General features: G+C 58.7%; 2 protein-coding genes across 11 annotated transcripts in view; both read right to left on the bottom strand.

The window, feature by feature from the left end:
• ARAP1 (ArfGAP with RhoGAP domain, ankyrin repeat and PH domain 1) overlaps positions 1-5,031 on the bottom strand; it is a 30,459-nt gene extending 25,428 nt beyond the window's left edge. For 8 of the 10 annotated variants that reach the window (XM_072919830.1, XM_072920010.1, XM_072919675.1 and 5 more), the window contains exons 1-2: positions 3,598-3,683; positions 457-1,196 (exon numbers count right to left, since the gene is read on the bottom strand). In XM_072919830.1, the coding sequence (XP_072775931.1) occupies positions 457-1,118 (662 nt within the window). In that variant the 5' untranslated portion in view covers positions 1,119-1,196; positions 3,598-3,683. Of the gene's footprint in view, positions 1-456; positions 1,197-3,597; positions 3,684-4,911 lie in introns of those variants that run through there. The other 2 variants (XM_072919879.1, XM_072919698.1) reach the window with 1 other exon arrangement.
• Positions 5,032-11,706: 6,675 nt separating this feature from the next.
• Positions 11,707-18,527, bottom strand: STARD10 (StAR related lipid transfer domain containing 10). Its single transcript, XM_041720484.2, has 6 exons — positions 18,223-18,527; positions 14,531-14,678; positions 14,211-14,314; positions 13,913-14,030; positions 13,133-13,185; positions 11,707-13,058 (listed from the first exon to the last, which is right to left on the bottom strand). Exons 1-6 carry the CDS (start codon positions 18,403-18,405, stop codon positions 12,831-12,833), a joined length of 834 nt encoding a protein of 277 aa, XP_041576418.2. The 5' UTR covers positions 18,406-18,527; the 3' UTR covers positions 11,707-12,830.
• Positions 18,528-19,084: the final 557 nt, after the last annotated feature.

Below are 19,084 nucleotides of genomic sequence, written 5' to 3'. Positions count from 1 at the left end.
GGCACAGCTGGCACCAAACCAGCATGGCAAGTACCAAACTGATGGCATGTCCAGCACCAAACCAGCACAGCTTGTACCAAAGTGGCGGCCATCAGCCTTATGGTGCCCGGGCAGCTTTCTGGGCAGGGCAGGATGGAGAGTGGCTCCAGGAGGATTTGGGTGACTATCTTGGTGCAGAAATGCAGTGGTGGGAACAGTTCCCACCAGGGGTGCCAGGATGGACATTGTTGATCCAGAGTCCAAGGAGCCCCAGGGGTTATGCTGGGGCTGGGGGAAGGGTTAGTACCCCCACAGGACATGGTGGTGCAGGAGATGTGCTAAGGTCTGGGGTGGGCATAGGTACCCCAGGCAACCCGTGTTGTGACCCCGAGGGTCCCACCCACATCACAGTAGCCCCCCACACAGACCCAGCTGCCTTGGGCATCCCCAAGCCCATGCCCCTGCCTCCCCCCTTACCTCCTCTGGGGCACAGCCCTGGGGGGGAGCACGGGGGGGCGGTCAGGCAGTGGAGGACCCTTCAGGCTCTTGGTTTCCAGTTGGTGTCGCTTGGCTGGCAGTGGTGGCAATGGGGGTCTCACCCTGCTGTCAGCAAGGGGCTTCTCCCCAAGGGCTGGCGGAGAGGGGTCTTCCAGGACTGGGAGATGGCTGCAGGACGCAGGGTGGGGCTCGGGGCTGTCCCCCAATAGAGACGGTGAGAATTTGAGGGGGGGCCGGCAGCCCACCCTGGGTGGGATGGGTGGGGGCAGCTGGGTGAAGCTTGCACCCCTCTCTGGCTCCAGCAGTGGGGTCCCACCTGGCTGTGGCAGGCCCCGGGGCTCCAGCTGCTCTGCTGCAGGGCTCGGGCGGAAGATGTGGCGTTTCATGGGGACAGGTTTGTTGGCAGGGGGCTCCTGAGTCCCAGTGGGCAGTGGGGTCTCAGCAAAGGCTTTCTGCAAGCCCAGGAGGATGCGGCGGCGGTGGCCGGGCAGCAGCACCCCAAGGCGGGTGAGCCCCTCGTCTGTCAGAGCCCGGCAGTCCCACACTGACCACAGCTCACTTTGCTGGAAGTTCTCCACATACTGGTCGAGGTGGAGAGCAGACAGCCAGGCAGCCACTGGCAGAGATCCCTCCTCCTCCATGGCAGGGGGCTGGCCACAGAAACCTGCAGCAGTCAGTGCATCTTCTGTTGCCAGCGAGGCTCAGGATGACATCAGGACCTGGGAATGGACACAACAGGATCAGGATCAGTCCCAAAACACACACCGGGTGAAGCCTGGGGTCCCAAAACCAGTGAAGCAACCTGGTTTTCCTATGCCCTCTGATCATGCTGTGTCCCCTGGATCACCCAGTTCTGACCTGGGTGGCTGCAGAGGTGTGGAAATGCTGGAGGGTCCCAGTTTAGGCATTAAAACATAGAGGCCGTCCCTTTAGAAGTGAAGGCACCATGGGGCCCCAGCTTGGGCCCAGGGGGTGACATCTGGGCTGTGGGACAGAGCAGTAGTAGGGGATTATCCACATTGTGGATAATGAGGGAATATGCCTGAATATGCCTGATTCTAGGGCAGGGCAGCTGTTGGCTGCACCTCAGGGCTGTCACCCTCCAGGACGCAGCTCCCCTGGTTTACAGCAGCAAGCCAGAATGGAGTTACATGGACAGTTGGATCCAGAAGGCTGTCCCCTCTTCTGGGCTGTCCCTATCACAGCCAGCAGGGTGCTGTCACTGGAGCCCCCAAACCAAACCACATCAAACCCCTCCTCACAGACCATATGCTCACCATGGCATTACTCCCAGCTCCAGAGCCCTGTGCATCCCTGGCATTGCTCTAGCATGGCACCACACCCTGCAGTGCTGGCAGAACACTTGTGCAGCACCCTTGGTGCACACACCTACCAGAGTGCCCTTGTGGCATCCACAGCTTGGGACATGGGGTTCACTTGGTGTCTCAGCTCCTGCAGCAGAACATCCATCCCACACCATAGCTGTTGGCAGGGCAAATCCCTGTTATCCCAACAAGCAGCAGATGGAATTCCCTGCCCTTCCCACCCACCAGCATCACGGTCTCGGCAGGCTCCAGGCAGGAGGCAGATCCCATCACTCCGGCGCACGCAGCACTGCTAGTGACCCCAGCACCATCTTATTTTGTGTTTGCTGGAGGTTTTTCTAGACCTGCTAAGAGTGAGCCAGAGGATTTCCTGGAGCTGTAAATAGGCCAGGCTGATCTGCCGTCAGAGTCACATTTGCTGTGACTCAGGCAGGTCCCTCAGCAGCGCTTGCGGTTTCGGTGCAAAGTGCACAGCCGAGCAAGGCTCGTCCTCAACCCGGCACTAACTGGACACTGCTGAGCCTGAGGCATCATTCCCACAGCCAATGACCCCTGCACCTCGAAACACAGCATCTCAGTGGTGCTGCTGGGATGTGGCCACAGTGCCACTTCCCTGGCACTTCCTGACACAGTTTGGCTTTGCTTCAGGCTCCAAGGACCAAGTGCTTGGAGCCTGAAGCCTTTGCTTCCTTCTCCAAGGAAGAAGCAACAGGGACCCAGGGCTGGCTGACCCCTGTGGCTCTTTGCTGGCAGCACCAGACAAATCAGCAGCACCCAGGATCTTCCCACTGGTCCCAGCAATCCCAACCAGTGTCGGAATCTGTGGGTATTGGTGATTCTGAGATTGCAGAAAGTCTCTGTCTGTCAGCCCCACTGCCAAAGCAGAAGCCATAATTGGTCTGTGCTGTTTCAAGGTTGTTTATTCTGTTTATCTCTAACATGTTCTGCTGCCCTGCTGCAGGTCTGTCCTGCAGGGCAGCGTGTGGGGCTCTGCCCTCAGTGGGATGGTACAAACATTAAATACCAGAAACTACCTGTGCTGGATTTACAATAATGTGCCAATATCTGTCACCTGCGTTGGACAGTGTGTCCCCAGCCTGAACCAACAGAAAAATGCCAACACCACAGTGAAACATGGAGGGCATGAAGAAGGAGAAAAAGGACAAGACACACTCAATTCCTCCATCTTGTCTCCTCTGAACCCCTAATCTAGAAACTTAAAATTTTACCTTTGCACCCGTGCCACACTTAATTATTACTCTTATCAAACACTCAAAGCTTGTAATTCATCCTGTAAGATTGAAAACTCCTCTCCATGGACAGAGATCACAGACAGTGTCTCTGGGGGCTCTGTCCAGGGGGGTTCCTGACCCCTGCCAGGGTCCCAGACCTGCCAGGGCAGCCAGAGGGAAGCCCTGGATTCCCACAAACCAGCACCCCAAAAATCCCTGAATCGGAATAAAATTCTCTCTCCCACCTCCTCACCTAGAAAGCCCTCATCTATTACTGAAAATGAATAAGTAATGGTGCTGGGTGACATTGCTGTCACCACATCCCAGTGACACCAGCACAGGCAGGCTGAACTCCAACTGGGCACTGGCTCTGGAGGAGCAGAGGGAAATACAGTGACACCAGTATGGGGCTCCCACAAATCTCCTCCTGTCCTGGCTAGAGCCAGAAGTCACCACCACTGTCACCCACTGACACCAGTGCCAACATCCCCGGTGCTGTGCCAGGACATGGCTGCAGTGGTGGGACAGACCTATCAGGAAGGGACAGCTGCACCAGCACTCACCACTGGCACTGCCCCAGCATTATCTGGGGTGGCTGAGGGCCCTCCTTGCTGCTGACCGGGGACAGGGATGAGGACAAAACTCCAACGAGGGAAGTGCGGGGTCCCCGGTGTGCCAGGCTGGCAGGTCCCCGTTGCTGTCCTTTGCCCTCAGCAAGTAAATCATTCATGAGGCCTTTTCTAGGTTCCCTCCTTCTGTCATTAATCATTTAACCTCTGTGCTAAACAAGATGAGGATATTCCAGAAGTAAAACCAAGACAGGGAGATGCTGTAACCCAGCTAGCTGCTGGGGATCAGGGGGTAACCCTGGCTGTGGCCCCTGCCAAGCACAAATCCTCCCAGTGCTGACCCACTGCATTCCTCCCTGGGATTAGGCAACACCACAGGGGCTGTTTTGTAAGAGACTTAAAGGCTGGACAAATGGTGTGAGGAGGGAATGGCAAGGGTTTGCCAGCGCTCTGGCACTGTGGCTGGTGCTCAGGGGGGATAAATCAGGATGCCAAAATACATGAGGACCAGATCCCTCAGCCCCATCCCAAACCCACACAGCCCTCACCCTCGCAGTGCTGGGGATGAAGGATCTGGGGGTGCTTGGTGCTGGTCCCCTTTATCTGGACCAAGAGGCTCAGCAAGCCACTCTATACCCAAACTTGGGTGTTAGCTGCTTTTCTGGGGGCTCCTGCAGCTACCCCAGCCCACCCCAGATGCCCTCAACTCAACAGAGTATTTGGGACACACCTCATTCCTCAGCAGAGCTGAGCATCCTAACCCAGGGAGGAGCCCCCATGATGCAGGAGTGTGCCCACCCTTCTCCCACTGCATCCCACCACTCTCTCAGGGCCATGGGATTCCCAGCCCTCAGGTAGGGGACTAATGAGGGCTGGGCTTGTTTAATTAAGGAGCTGTGTATGCCATGGAAACGAAGGGCTCTGACTGGAAGTAACAGGCGAGCATGCTCCTGTCAGTGGCTCCAGCTTCCCCTGGGTAATCAATGTTACCCCTAACGACATGCAGGGATCGAGTAATGTGACCAGGGTCATCAGTGTGTCCCTGACAGAGCCACACTCAGCACCCAAGCACAGGTAATAAAGTGGTGGCCATCCCACAGCTCTCCCCTGCGTGTCCCTTCGATGGCACCCAGAATAGTGGCCATGAGCCAGGACAATCCAGCACAGGAGCACTGTTGGGTGTCTGGCACCCACTCGATCACTCTTGTTCCCATTCCAATTCCTCCTCCAATGTAGGCAAACCCTGCCTGCACCCCACATTCCCCTTCCCCAGCTCTGTGGGCTCATTAATCAAGGAAAGCCAATTACCGGCGCACGGTCCCTCGGGTGGCCAGCCTCGGCCTGCCGTGGCTCAGCTGGCGCAGTGGATGTTTGCCAAGGGGTCTGTGCCCGCCCCAGCGCTTCCTCAAACGCCACCTCAGCAATGGGAACTTTCCGGAGAGCCGAGTGGAGCTCGGATGTGGTGCAATCGCCACCACAGGCCCCGCCAGCACTGGGAGGCCTCAGCGCGGTGAAGCGCTGCCCACAGCCGCCATGAGGGCCCAGGAGGCCGCGTCTGGAGGCGGTGTGAGCCCCGGGTGACAGAAGGACAGGGCAGGGCTTTCACAGGAGAGGAAGGAAGAGGCAGGCAGGGCGAGCTCTGGGAAGCGAGAGCTCGGCAGTCCTGCTGCAGGAACCGGGTACCAAGGACAGGGCGCAGCGGGGCAGCAGGACAAGCCGAGCTCTGGTCGCTGGACAGGAGGGGACAAGCAGGCAGGTGGCTGCCATGGAGCCCTGTGGATTCCCAGAGAGGGCAGTAAGCTGTTACCCACCAGGGTTCCTGTGGGCACAGGGTGTTACAGTGAGCTCATGGGCACCCTGTGCCCCCCTTCCCCCAGGACCCTGTGACTCTGATCTGTGGGAATCCAGGGCTTCCCTCTGGCTGCCCTGGAAGGTCTGGGACCCTGGCAGGGGTCAGGAACCCCCCTGGACAGAGCCCCCAGAGACACTGTCTGTGATCTCTGTCCATGGAAAAGAGTTTTCCATCTTACAGGATGAATTACAAGCTCTGAGTTTTGATATCAGTAATAATTAAGTGTGACACGGGTGCAAAAGTAAAATTTTAGATTTCTAGATTAGGGGTTCAGAGGGGACAAGATGGAGGAAATTGGATGTGTTTTGTCCTTTTCCTCCTTCTTCATGCCCTCCATGTTTCACTGTGGTGTTGGCATTTTTCTATTGGTTTAGGCTGGGGACACACTGTCCAACGTAGGTGACAGATATTGGCACGTTATTGTAAATCCAGCACAGGTAGTTTGTGGTATTTAATGTTTGTACCATCCCACTGAGGGCAGAGCCCCACACGCTGCCCTGCAGGACAGAGCTGCGGCAGGGCAGCAGAACATGTTAGAGATAAGCAAGAATAAACAACCTTGAAAACAGCACAGACGAATTATGGCTTCTGCTTTGGCAGCGGGGCTGAAAGACAGAGACTTTCTACAATCTGGGAATCACCAACACCCACAGATTCCGACACTGATCAAGATAACCCCTGGATCCTCCTTCCTGCCCCAACGGGGTTGGCGGAGAGCCAGGAAAGCCCATCCTGTCCAAAACCTATATAGACCCCTGAGATTTCCTGTTCTCTCTCTTTTGCCCCGCTCTCCATGGACACCACAGAATAAAGAGAGCTGTACCAACCAACACCCTGGGGTAAGGGCCTCTTTTGAATATTTATCCCTCTCCTGGTATTCCTCCCCTCTCAGCCCCTTATCTCTGAGCTAGTCGGATTCTTTGGGGGGCTGCGTGGAGGGGGGAAAACTACAACAGGGGACAAAGCCGAGTGCTGGAAGGACCTGTGGGAACAGGGGGTTCTTCAGCCACCAAGCTCTAGCAGCATTGAGCAACCAGTTTCACATCACAGCAATTTTTACCCTTTCCTGCCTAATTAAGGAGAGATCTTCAGACAAGGGGACACAGCCAGCCAGAATGAGGCCAATGTCACCAGTGGATCCAGGGGGGTCAATGTGATGTCTCCAACAGACCTCCTAGGGCTACCGCAGGTTCTCCGTCCAGCTGGGAATTGGAAACACCACATCCTCACCCCAAAACTGCCCAAGCAGGATCCTCAGCAAGCAGTGATTACCCCAAAGCAAACAAAGGGTTCCGGGACAGCGCCCAGAACTCCACAGACCCCTTCCCACCCAAACCTTCCACACTCCACCTCAGCGGGTGCCCATCTGCTCAGCAGCACCCAAGGTCTTTCCTGGGAAGGTGAGGCTTTTTCATTTTCAAGATCTTCTCAGCCAAATAAATTGCAAATGATATTCAAACCCCTCAGGTGCTGTTCAGGGATCAAGTTCAAGCTTGCGGAATCACAATCCAGAGGTGGAATTGCTTCTCTGGAGCCTCCTCCCTCTGCCTTGAATTGCCATTTCCAGGTGGTTCATGTGAAGAAGCCAGAGGGTGCCCAGCCCCCTGCTTGGGGGCCTGGGGGCTCACACACACACCAGGGTGTGTTCCTACATGAGAACTGCCCCAAGTTGGCTCTGTGTGCAGATGGAGGGTGTGCACAGAGGTGGAAGGTGGGCAGTGGTAAGGTGGGTGAGAAGTTAGGGACAAGGAGGCAGGAAAACTGAGAGTTCCTCATTTCCCCAAGGTACCACCTGCATTCCCCTTCCCCCATGGGGAAGGTAAAACATGTCCCAGGCTGTGGCACCAACAAACAGATTAGTTTTATCAGCAAACAGTATTCCCTTCCAGAGTGTTGCTGCCTGCCTCACAAATCTAGACAGAAAAGGGGCAAATACAGCCACAAATGACCAAATCCAGTCCAAAAAAAGTGGCAAATCCAACCAGAAATGGGGAAATCCAGACAGAAAAGGGGTAAATGCATCTGGCAATGCTGTCGCTACCCACTGAGTTCCACTGGAATGCTCTCAGCTCCTGACACACTTTATGGAAGCTGCCAGCAAACTAGGTCAGGAAGCCAAACCTCACATGCACAGCCACCCCAGAGGAGGCCCAGTGTCCCAGGGTCTGGTGATGCTGGGGGGTGAGGGGCAGGGGGAGCACTGTGCCAACAGCCTGGCTGCAGAGGATGAGTCCCTGATGGGTCCCCTGGGAAGCATGGCACCTCCTTCCCCCCCGTGAGAAATCAGCCCCATCACCCAACACTAAAACCATGCAGGTCCCTGTTTCACTTTCCCATAAGTGGGAAGTGAGAGTGTCACGAGGAAGGGGTGACCCCTCCAGCTGTGGATGGGGTGTACCCTTTTCCAGCCCTGCTGCCCTCCCACCTCCTCAACTCTAGCCCATGCACAGGCCCTGTCCCCAGCAGCAGGGTCACACCATAGCAGGGCCACCCCCCAGATCCCCCTGGCCACCACAGCCCTGCAGATAAGCCAAGCCAGGGGATGCAGCAGCAGGGACAGAAGTACAGGGACCACCAACCATGTGCACCCACTTTGCTAAAGACTTTCTACACAGCCAGGCTCTCCCTCACCTGCAGATTTGAGGGAATCATCTGCAAAGCATCCTCAAGCATCAAACCTCCCACAGACACAGAGTCCTGCCACAGGAGCTGCATCATTCTCTGTGTGGGGGAGCATAACTCCCTGCTTCCCACAAGATACCTGCAAAATCTCAAGGGCTCACCTTGCTCTGAGGCTAAGTTCTGGCAGCAAACACATCCTCAGTATTGCTCTAAATATCCCTATCCCTGATGTCCTGGCTGTGGCCCATGATAGCACATCCCCAGTAGCTGCTGGAGCATCCCCAGAAAACCACCATAAGCTCTTGGAGGAGTTTTCCTTACTACCTTTCTCCCAGCACCCCAGAATAGCCACCAGCCCCTACCACTCAGCTCTGTGACTCCAAAAATTGGCTTTTGGGGCTGAACCCACAAATTAAAATTGCTGTCCCTGCAATGGTGCTAGACTTAGGAACCCCCTGTGCAGGTGGAGCCCATGGGCACCCCAAACACCAACCCAACAGCCCCAGCAGTGTGAAGGTGTCCCATGGAACCAGCTTGCCATTACTGGAGGACAAAGCAACCACCATCCCAGTTCCAGCTGCACAGCCCTGGGCAAGCTCTAGGTTTCACCAGGCAGACTGGGAAGCAGTGAGAAAGAGGAAAGCAAGGGAAACCTGCTACCAGCATCACCTGGCATCTGGGTGCTATTGGTGGTGGTCAGAGTGACACAGGCACTGCTGGCAGGGGACCTGGCACAGCCACAGCTGACGCTGTTTTTTGGCCATGAATAGGGACATGCCAGATCCCCAGCCAAAAACAAATCTGCCAGCTGGGCCCTCAGGGTCCCTTTTCCTAGCTTCACCCCTGGGGTTAAGCTGAAATGTGCTGGTATTGAGCTGGGAAGTGGTGGGGTGAATTGGAATATACTGTGGAGGAGCTGGGGTGTGCTGGGGAATACTGGGATGAACTGGGATTGAGCTGGGGTGCACTGAGGTAAACTGGGGTACACTGAGATTCAGTGGGGTGCTCTGGGAATGAGTTAGGGTCTGCCTGGGGCAGCTGGGGGGCACCTGGGGAGTACCAGGGTTCAACTGGGGTACACTGAGATTCAGTGGGGTGTGCTGGGAATGAGTTAGGGTCTGCTTGGGGCAGCTGGGGGGCACTTGGGGAGTACCAGGGTTCAACTGGGGTGTGCTGGGGTTGAGCTGGGATTGAACTGGAATTGTGCCGGGAGTCTGCCGGGGACGGACAGGGGTCTACTGGGAAGAAGCTGGAGCGTACTGGAATTGAACCAGGGTTGAGCTGGGATATACTGGGATTGCGGTGGGGTATTCTGGGGGTGAACTGGAGCATATTGCAGTCGAGCTAAGGTGTGCTGAGAGCGAGCTGGGGCATAGTAGAATTTGGCTCGGGAGTACCGGGGCAGAGCTGGGGTACACTGGGGTTCATCTGCGGTATGAGTACTCCAATGGGGGTGGGGGGACCACACCACTGAGGCAGCTGAACAATCCATAATCCCCCCCACCGCCCCAGCAGCGCCCAGTATCCCCAGTGCACCCCCCCCCCCCACCCCATACTGTGTGCCCAGGGACCCACAGACACACGTGGAAAGAAACACGACCTCCCCCAGGAGAGAAGCGGCGCTGAGGAGGCTGAGTGCCCCCGTTCCCCCACTGGGGTACCCCTCCATCCCCCCGGAGCACCCCCCGGTACCTCTGTGCTGCTGCAGCGGCGGCTCCCGGAGGATGCCGGAGCGCTTCCCGGGGCGGGGGCACTCAGCGCCCCCCTTGCCAGGCCCGGGCTTGTTCCCGCACGGAGCTTTGGCTGCCTCATGGAAACAGGATTCAAGGGGAAGACTGCCAGGATTCCCCCCCCCCCCCCCAAAAAAAAAAAATTGGTTGCGTGGGAGGGGGTTCTTGCCTCCCCACGCAATTCCCAAGGTCTTAGTGGGGGGTCAGAAGGAGAGTGGGAGGGTTTGGGGACGCAGAGGGGATGTGGGGTGCCCATGGGCAGCCCTCACGGCTGCCCAGCCTGGGACAATGGTCCTTTCATGCCGGCGCTCAGGGACCGGGACACGCTGGCTGCCTGCTCCGGGGGTGGGAAGGGCCCCCCTGCTCGGCCCCTCGCCCACGCGAGGCCAGGGCAGGAGGGGCCACGGCTCAGCCCCACAGTTAGGGCATGGTGCTCAGTGGGGCTCAGCCAGGGGACCAGCGTGAAATAGCCTAAAAAGCTCCTTTACTGCTTGCATCCCCCCCCCTTACTCCTGGAATTCCCACTCCCACATCCCTCCGCTCCTTACCCCACTCCCCAGAGCCATCACATCCCCCACGTTATCCCATCCTGCTGCAATTCCCACTCCCACATCCCTCCGCTCCTTATCCCACTCCCCAGAGCCATCACATCCCCCACGTTATCCCATCCTGCTCCCCAGAACCACCACATGCCCCTGCTGTCCTATCCTGGATGCTCAGATCAATCTGGGGGGGGATACCCTCCCAGAGCCTTTGGCAGAGGATGAGGGTGCCATGGCCTTACCCAGTTTGGGGGTGTCACAGAACAAAGTGCTGTCTGAGACCCCAATGGTCTGAAGGGCTGAAGCCTTGTAGTCCTTCCCAGCACATTTCAGGGATGACCCATGTCAGTACCTGAGTGTCCCCAGCACACCCTTAGATCACTACCCCCCTCCATATATCCTACCTGCACCCCAGGTCTTCTCAACCCCGTGTGCCAGAGCATATTCCACTTCCCTTTGGAGCCATCTTCCCTCTCTGGAGCTGCAACTTCCCAGAACTGACAGACCTAAACCCTCCCCACAAGGGGCTTTACCCCGTCACTGCCCTGCTCCGTGTCCCCCTGGCTCCAGAGCCGCTGCAGGGTGTCCTGTATCCACTTCAGCTCCATTTCCAACCTGCCAGGCAGGTGGTGGCCAGGTTCCTTTTTAATTGAGTTCTATTTTTAGTTGGGATCAGTGCAGGAGGGTGTGTGTGGGGGGGTGGAAATTAAGAGGAGAAATGGGAAGCAAGTCCCTAGTGCCCACCCCTGTCCCACAGGTGACAGAGGTACAGGCACAGAGAATGGCACGTGCTGGACAATGCCACCCACCAAGACCCTGCTAGGGCACAGAGAAGGGCTGGGGCCTGCTGAGGTTTTGGGGTGCCACAGCAGTAGGAGGGCAAAGTGGGGTGCACAAGCACCCTGGGTATACCCCCAGGAGGAGACAAGAGTCCCAGGGCTCCACAAAAGCACCACAATCCCTGGGAGTGTCAGCTCTGTTCCCCAGTATTCTCCTCCTAGAGAAGCCAGGATGTATCCCCCCAGAGTGCCCAAAAATTCAGTCTCCTCTCCCAGAGGAGGTTTTGGGGAAAATGTACTGGTGGTACTGGCTTGGCTGGGGCTGTGGGAAAAACTACAGGGGCATGTATGTAGCCTCATGCCTAGTTAGTGCCCAGTGCAAATTCATTTTAGGGGTTTCTCTGTCACCCTCTGGTGGCATCACCACCACCCAAAATCCCCTGGAGATGACAGTCCCACAACCCCCGAGGGTCTGACCAGCACCCACCATGAGCAGGGACCCCCTGCCTGAATGCACTATGGGGACAGGGATGGCTCTCAAAGGACCAAGGTGGGACAGAGGTTGAGTCCCTCCCATGCCAGATTTAATTATTTTATTCCTAAATAATCAGCTCTGGTACAAGGTACAAAATCTCCCATGTCCCTGTGCACCCCCAGAAAAGAAGGGGGCAGGAGCATGGCCAAAAACCAGCTCCCAAACCCCCAGTCAAGGCCTCAAATTCCAGTGGAGGAAGGGTTCAGGCACCCAGCTTGGAAAGGGTCCCCATCCTAGAAAGGCAGGGGAGGGGACAGGAGCCTTCAGAGACCCACAGAACACCTGGAGGTGCCAGGAGTCCCCCCAAGTCCTCTCAACGTGCCTGAAGATGCTGGGAGCCCCCAGAGACACTGGGCACACCTGGAGGTGTGAGCTTATCCCAAAGCCTCCCCCAAACAAACCTGAAGATGCTGAGAGCCCGTAAGACCCCCCACAACATGAATGGAGATCCCAGGAGCCCCCAAAACATCTGCCACAGCGTATCTGGAGGTGCCATGAGCCCCTCAACACATCCCACATGCCTGAAGGTAAGACCCCAACATCCCCTCCAACATGCTGGAGGTGCCAGGAGCCTAGAAGCTTCCCCTCTACATGCTTGGAGATGCCAAAAATCCCCAAAGGCCCTCCTTCCCAGCATGCCAGGAGGTGCCAGAAGCCCCCCAAAAACCCCTCTGCATGCCCAGAGGTGCAGGCAGGTGCCCAAGCACCCCCTGCTGGGGGTGGGGATCCCATGGGATGAAGGCAGTTCTGTTGGACCATAACAGAGATGGGGAGCAAGGATGGGGGGCAGAGGGGGAGCTCAGTGGAAGGGTCTCCAGGGCTGAGGAACAGGCACAGGGCCCCCCTTTTCCTCTGCCCCCACAAAAGCTGAAGGTCACTTTGGGTTTGCCACCTATAGGGAAAACACTGGTGTCCCACAAGGGCTGAGTGACCAGACAACCCCAAACTTCTCACCCTGGGGGACCCACTATGCCCCTGCTGTCCCCAGACAGGGGTACAACAATGGGAGGGTCCCCCTGAACCCAAAGTGGGGGTGCATGTGTACAGGTGTGTGAGATAGAGACACAAACCATGTTGGAAGTGGGGGGATAGGGAGAGGAGCCCCCAGGGGGGTGTCATGTCAGGCTGTCCCAGCCAGGGGAACAAGGAGAGGAGCTCCCAGGGGAATCAGGTCAGGCTGTCCTCATCACTGCCCTCGCCACGGTCCTCCTTGCTCTCGGCCAGGGAGCTCTCATCAATGTTTTCCAGGGAATCCGCATGCTGGAGGGAGAGCTCAGAGAGTGCCAGGGCTGGGAGTCGGCTCTGCTCCGGGAACAGCCAGGGCTTGAAGTGAGGGTCATGCTTCTGCTTCCACTCAGGGTACTTGAGGCATGCCTTGTACATCTTCTTCATCGCCTGGGAGGAAGAGTGAGATGGGCACAGAGACCCCTTACCCCCACACCAGCCCCACACCCACGCTGCAGACTCACCTTGGGGGCCAGGAACTGGGAGGATTTGTTCACCACCCACTTCGGTAAAGAACCTGGAGAGAAGGGAGGGGTGGCTGGGAGTGGGACCCCCAGCATCCCCCAGGTGCCTAAAAATCCTAAAAACCAGGACCCCCACAGCACTCTCAGTGGGCACATGTGGCTAGAGAGAGGGAACAGGGTTCAATCCATACTGCTCTCTGCTCTTGCAGAAGTCAAAAATAGTGACTTCAGCATTTTGGGTCCCTCTTCAACCCCAAAAAATTAAAGATTTCAAGAGAAGACATCCAAGATGTTTCCTCCTGACATTGCTCCATGCTCGGCTCTGGCTGCATCCCAAGATGCTCCTGCTGATGCTTCCAAGCCCACCTTGAGCATATCCACAGGTCCTCCTGAACCCATCCCGAGTCCCCCTGAGCTCAACCTGAGACTTCTTGAAGCCCTACTGACCCTGCCCTGAAATCCCAGAGCCCAAAAAGAATCCCCACTGAGCCACCTCCAGCTCAACCTGAGCTCTCATTAAGTCCAAGTGAGTGCCTATTCAGCCTTCCCCTAGCCCACCCTGAGCCCCACAAGCTACTCTTGAGCCCTCACTGAGCCCAAAGCCCCCATTAAGCCCCAACAGAGGCCACCCTGAACTCCCAATGAGCCTACACTGAGAACCCATAAGCCCCCTTGAGTTCCACAAGGACCCCACAGGGCCCCCCAAGCACACCCTGACATGAGGGAAGGACTTGAGGGTGCTGAGCCCCAGGGCACAGAGCTGGGGGGTCCCTCTCTCACCTTTGGGGTCCACCTGTGCCAGGTAGGTGATGGTGCAGCTCTTGGCTCCTGTCCCCTCGATCAGGTAGCCTGTCTGAATGGAGACAGCCCGCACCATGTCCTTGCGGGGGGGGTACTTCTGTGGTGGGCAACAAGGAGGGAACGTGAGTCAGTGGCAGGGCAGGTGGGCTACAGCAGGCACCAGCCACAAGCAGGGCTGTCACGACCCCCTCAACCCTCCAGCCTATCTCCCCAAGCTCTGAGTGAGCCCCAGCCCCAGCCCAGCACCACAGGACCCCTGGTGCCCCACTAAACTCACAGGATGCTTGACAGAGTAGTTCATGATGATGTAGTCAGAGCCCATGGGCAGCCAGGAGCGGAGTGTGACCACGTCCCGGTTCTTCAGGGGCTTGGGACACCTCCCTAGGGACAGCACCGGGTGGGATGTTCCAGAGTGAGACACCCACCTTCAAGAATGGGGTCCCCTTCTCCAAATCCCCGCAAACTGGTATACAGGCTCCTCCCTCCAAAGCCAGACACCACAGATCCCCCAGACGCCAAACCCAGGGGTGGAGTGGTAGCAGCCCTGGGATTCAGCCCTCCCCCAGGACCGCCCAGATCCCCCTGGCCCCTCCTCACAGGCGTAGTAGCCCACATCAGAGTTGGCTGTCAGCCTCCCGATGTCAAAGGTCTCGATGACATTGGTGTCCCACTTCTTGCGGTACTCGATGTCGTGGAGCACGTCGTACAGCGTCTCCGCCGGCACGTCCCTGCACTCCATCCTGCACTGCAAGGCAGGGGGCATGAGAGACCTGCCAGGGGCTCCCCAGGGTGGGAGAGTGGCCATGGGGACCCCTGCACAGGAGGTCAGCTGTGGGGATCCCCAGCAGGATGGCAGCGGGGACCTTGTGGTGGGAGGATGACCATTGGGACCCCCAAGTGGGAAGGTGGCTGTGGGAAGCCCCAGCAAGTGGGGTGGAGCTGTCTCCTCTCAATACATCCTCCTCCAAGAAGGCCTGGATCCCAAAGAGCAGCTCAGTTTGCTACCCAGAGCCACGCCGTAGCACAGGCATGCAGGGCCTCAAGGCAGTGTGGAGCTGAATCCTGGCTACCAGGGGACCCTGCTTCCCACCTGTCCCCCCATCACTGTGGATGTGCTCCCCACAAAGTGGCATCCCTGCACAGGGGAGCCAAGAGGAGCCAGTATGCTGTGCTGGTGCCTTGGGGCAACATGGATCACACAGAAGGTGTTGGAGGGGTGCAGAGTGAGGAGCTGCTCCGTGACTACAACAGCCAGATCCAGGGAAGGCAAAGAGACAAGGAGAACAGAAAGGTGAGGGTGGCCACCCCAGTAGCAGGGATGCCATCTGCCAAGGTCAAGGAGCCAAGCGTGGGGCAGGGAGAACAGGCAGCAGCCTGTCCCTGGGAATGCCACTGGCTCCTGTTTATCCCCAGGGATGGCATCTGCTTCTCCAGACCCCTGCGGTTCAGGATTTAGGGCTGGCCCTGTCACCCCAGCATGTGGTACTAGAGACCCTCCCAGCCCTAGGAAGGAGCACAAAAGCACCCAGCAATGGGGCACAGCCTCACATGCCACTTGGTGAGACACAGTTCCCCCACAGTGCTGATCCTCAACCCCACAGATCCATCCCTGCCCCATGGAGTCTGCCCTCAACCCCACAGTGCTTATCCTCAGTCTCAGAGACCCATCCCTGTTCCACAGAGTCCATCTCCAGCTCCTCCACTAACCCAAAAACTTGTCTGGGAACACCCACCACTGCAGGGCAGTTTTGGGAAGAGCCTTCCTGGATGATTTTCTTGAAGAATCCCTGCTCCCACCTGCACCCAGGCCAGCCCAGCACCATGCTCAGGTGGATTATGCCCAGAGCAGCAAGGCTGGTCAAGCCAGTAGTGCAGGACTTGCCCTGCAGGTGACTCACATCCTGGGGGAGTGCCAGGAGGGTCGCAGCGGGAGAGGGGATGGTGCCACCTGGGAAGCGCCTGGAAATGCACACCCAACCCTGAGTCAATATTGACTAATGGGGTGAGGAGGAGGAGGAGGAAGAGGAGGTGGAGGAGAAAGAGATGAAGTCCCCAGGGCTGGGGTTATGCTATGCCCGAGGGAACATAAAATGGGTGCCAGACTGTGGGACAGGAGCAGATCCAAAGGGGAGATCCACCACCACTGCCTGGGGGAGTGGTGAGGGCTGCAGCCACCAAGGGGGTCCCCAAGCTCATCCTCACTGGCAGCTTCACCAACACCCCAAATCTTTCCACTGCATCCTACAGGTTGGCTCCTGGTCATCCTCTGGGAACAGCCCATTTAGAGGGAAAACCATCATCCCTGGGAGATCTCAGATGCCCAGGTACCAACTCACTGCCCCACCGGGTAGGATGGGGTGTCCTGGCTGGGTTCCCCCAACCTATAACCAGTCCCAAGGCCCCTAGATGTCCCACTGAGAAATCAGCCATGGTACCAGCTTGTTCCCAGACTCCAGAAAACAGGTTAGACGGGAGCTGCATCCCTAATGGAGGGGGGCGGGGAGGAGGGGGCGGCAGCCTCAAAGCAGGGCGAGACCTTCAGGTTCCACTTAATTAGGCAAGGAATCCAGGAAGAATCCAGGATGAATTCAGGGGGAAACCAGCTCTTGGAAGCAGCAGGGAATCCCCAGCACCCACAAAGAGACCCCCCCAGCATAAGGGGCAAACCCCTGGGCCCCTTGCTGTGCCACGTGTGTCCATCTTTTCAATGGAATGCTCCCAGCAGGAGCATTTCATCCTAGGTGGGATGGTGGACCTGGGTGCTGCTGGGGGCCACGGGGTGGGGACAAGGACTGTTACCCCACAGGGTCTCCAATACCCAGTGGCACACACGTGGAATCAACATTATGAACACCCAGCAGGACCTTTCCAAGCAGGATTTGTCTAGGAGGGTGTGGAAACCTGGCTCAGGGACCCCCACAGGCAAAAGACAACTCCAGGTGCCACGGGAGCAGCTGTGCCAGGACATCCTGGAGTGGGCTGGGTCCCTGCCATGCCGACGTGGCACACTGGGATTGTGCGACAGGGAGGGGACGGGACGTACCCAAGCGCCACCTCAGTCCGGGGAATGTTTTGGGATGCAACCCCCAAGAGCAAACAGCAGGGCTAGGGGACACGAGGAGCTTGGAGGGGGGGAGGTCGGGATGCACTGTCACACAGAGCCATGCCTGGATGCCACAGTGATGGATCTTCCACATCCCACCCACCATGGGTCTCCACCTCTGTGGGGTAGGCTGCAAGTGGCACCAGAGACTCCCTACACCCCAGAGCCCACCATCCCCCCCTCCCAGAGCACACTGCTGCCACCAGGGCACAACGGGGACCTGTTCCTGGCTCACGGCAGCCCAAACTCCTCCAACATGCTACAGTGGAAGCAACCCAGTGGTTGCATAGCCACTGCCAGTGCCCCAAGGATAGGTTTCACCAGCAGTGCTGGTGCCAACTGCTCGCCTGCTGCAGAGCAGTGTGTAAGCAGGCCGCACTGTCACTGCTGCCACCACCACCACCCGGGATCAACACCAGGACAAGGGTGATGCCACCCACTACACCAGGAGAGCATCATGGAGGTGCCAGCAGGGACAGGGACACCAGCCAGAGACTCCAGTGTAACCCCATCTGTACACTGCTCCTGTCTCAAGTTGTCTCTTGGAATCCCGGTGTCCCCACTTTGCAAGAGGGAAGAGCCGGGATAAGCGTGCACCTGCCTGTGCCAGCACACCAAGAGAGAAGAGACCCACAGGGAAACACAGTGGGGACATAGGGAGCTCTGGGCAAGGGGGACAACCCCAATGATAGCAGGCCAGTGGCTGCAGGCTCCAAGAAGTCCCTAAGCCTACCCCTGGTGTGCAGCAAGCATGGGAGATGCATTCCCAGTGGGTGAAGTGGGGAGGACCCATGGCCCCACATGCCCTGGGGGTTCCTGTTTGTCCCTGGCTTGGCCCTGGAGTCCCAGACTGCCCATTTGTCCTGGCGTGCCAGTTAACCCCACCTGTCCCGGGGTCCCTGCTGGCCAAGTCCCCACTCACCCCAAGGTGCTGCATCACCTGAGGGACCCCGCTATTCCCGGAGATTCCCACTCACCCCTGGGTGCTGGTTAAACCCCGAGCTCCCATTCACTGTGGGGTCCTCGGTCCCTCCTGCATCCACCCGTCCCCGCGCCCCATCCTCGCCGCTGGGTACCCCAATCCCAGGGGGATGCCGGGGCGGGGTCTCACCGTGCACCGGGGGTGCCCGGGGGTGGATGGGGACATCTCACCGCGTACCAGGGTGTGCCGGGAGGGAGATCTCACCTTGATCTTGTGGAGGGCGCGCTCGGGCTCCAGCAGCTGCACCCAGACCCCCACCCCGCCCTTGCTGTAGGTGAGGCTCCAGCCGCGCTCCGACTCGCACTGCGCCCGGAACGCCCCGAAGTCCCGGTCGTCGGGGATCTGCACGCTGTCGCGACTCGACATGCCGCTGTCGTGACCCGACATGGCCCCGGAACGCCCCCACCCCGCCGGTGCCGGTGCCGGTGCCGCGGGAGGCGCCAGCCCCTAGGGCGGCATTGCGGGGCGCGGGGCGCGATGGGACCGGGGCGGGACCGGGGCGGGACCGGGGCGGGATCGGGGCGGGACCGGGGATGGACCGGGGATGGACCGGGGCGGGACCGGGGCGGGACCGGGGCGGGACCGGGGATGGACCGGGGAGGGACCGGGGCGGGACCGGGGCGGGACCGGGGCGGGACCGGGGCGGGACCGGGGATGGACCGGGGAGGGACCGGGGGGGGGGATCGGGACGGGACCGGGGATGGACCGGGGATGGACCGGGGATGGACCGGGGCGGGACCGGGGATGGACCGGGGCGGGACCGGGGATGGACCGGGGATGGACCGGGGCGGCACCGGGGATGAACCGGGGATGGACCGGGGCGGGACCGGGGATGGACCGGGGATGGATCGGGGCGGGACCGGGGCGGCACCGGGGATGAACCGGGGAGGGACCGGGGATGGACCGGGGATGGACCGCTGCGGGAAGCACCGAGAGGCGGAGCGGGGGGAGACCTGGGGGTGAACTGGGGGGGACCGAGAGCACCGGGGCGGAGGAATTAGGAGGGGAGAAACCGGGAAGACCAGGCGGGAACTCAGCACTTGGTGGAAGGGCAGTCCATGGGAGA

Source organism: Taeniopygia guttata, chromosome 1 (assembly GCF_048771995.1).
Source record: "Taeniopygia guttata chromosome 1, bTaeGut7.mat, whole genome shotgun sequence".
NCBI classification, from domain to species: Eukaryota; Metazoa; Chordata; class Aves; order Passeriformes; family Estrildidae; genus Taeniopygia; species Taeniopygia guttata.
The sequence above is the reverse complement of the archived record's forward strand: the minus strand, read 5'-3'. Positions and strand labels throughout refer to the sequence as shown.

Bases quoted from the DNA above. Each gene is read 5' to 3' on its own strand.
- STARD10 (XM_041720484.2), bottom strand. From the start codon at position 18,405: ATGTCGGGTCACGACAGCGGCATGTCGAGTCGCGACAGCGTGCAGATC. The intron at 14,679-18,222 runs GTGAGATCTCCC...CCTGCCTTGCAG, and splicing joins GCGCCCTCCACAAGATCAAG to TGCAGGATGGAGTGCAGGGA. The intron at 14,031-14,210 runs GTGAGTTTAGTG...TGCCCACCACAG, and splicing joins ACTACTCTGTCAAGCATCCT to AAGTACCCCCCCCGCAAGGA.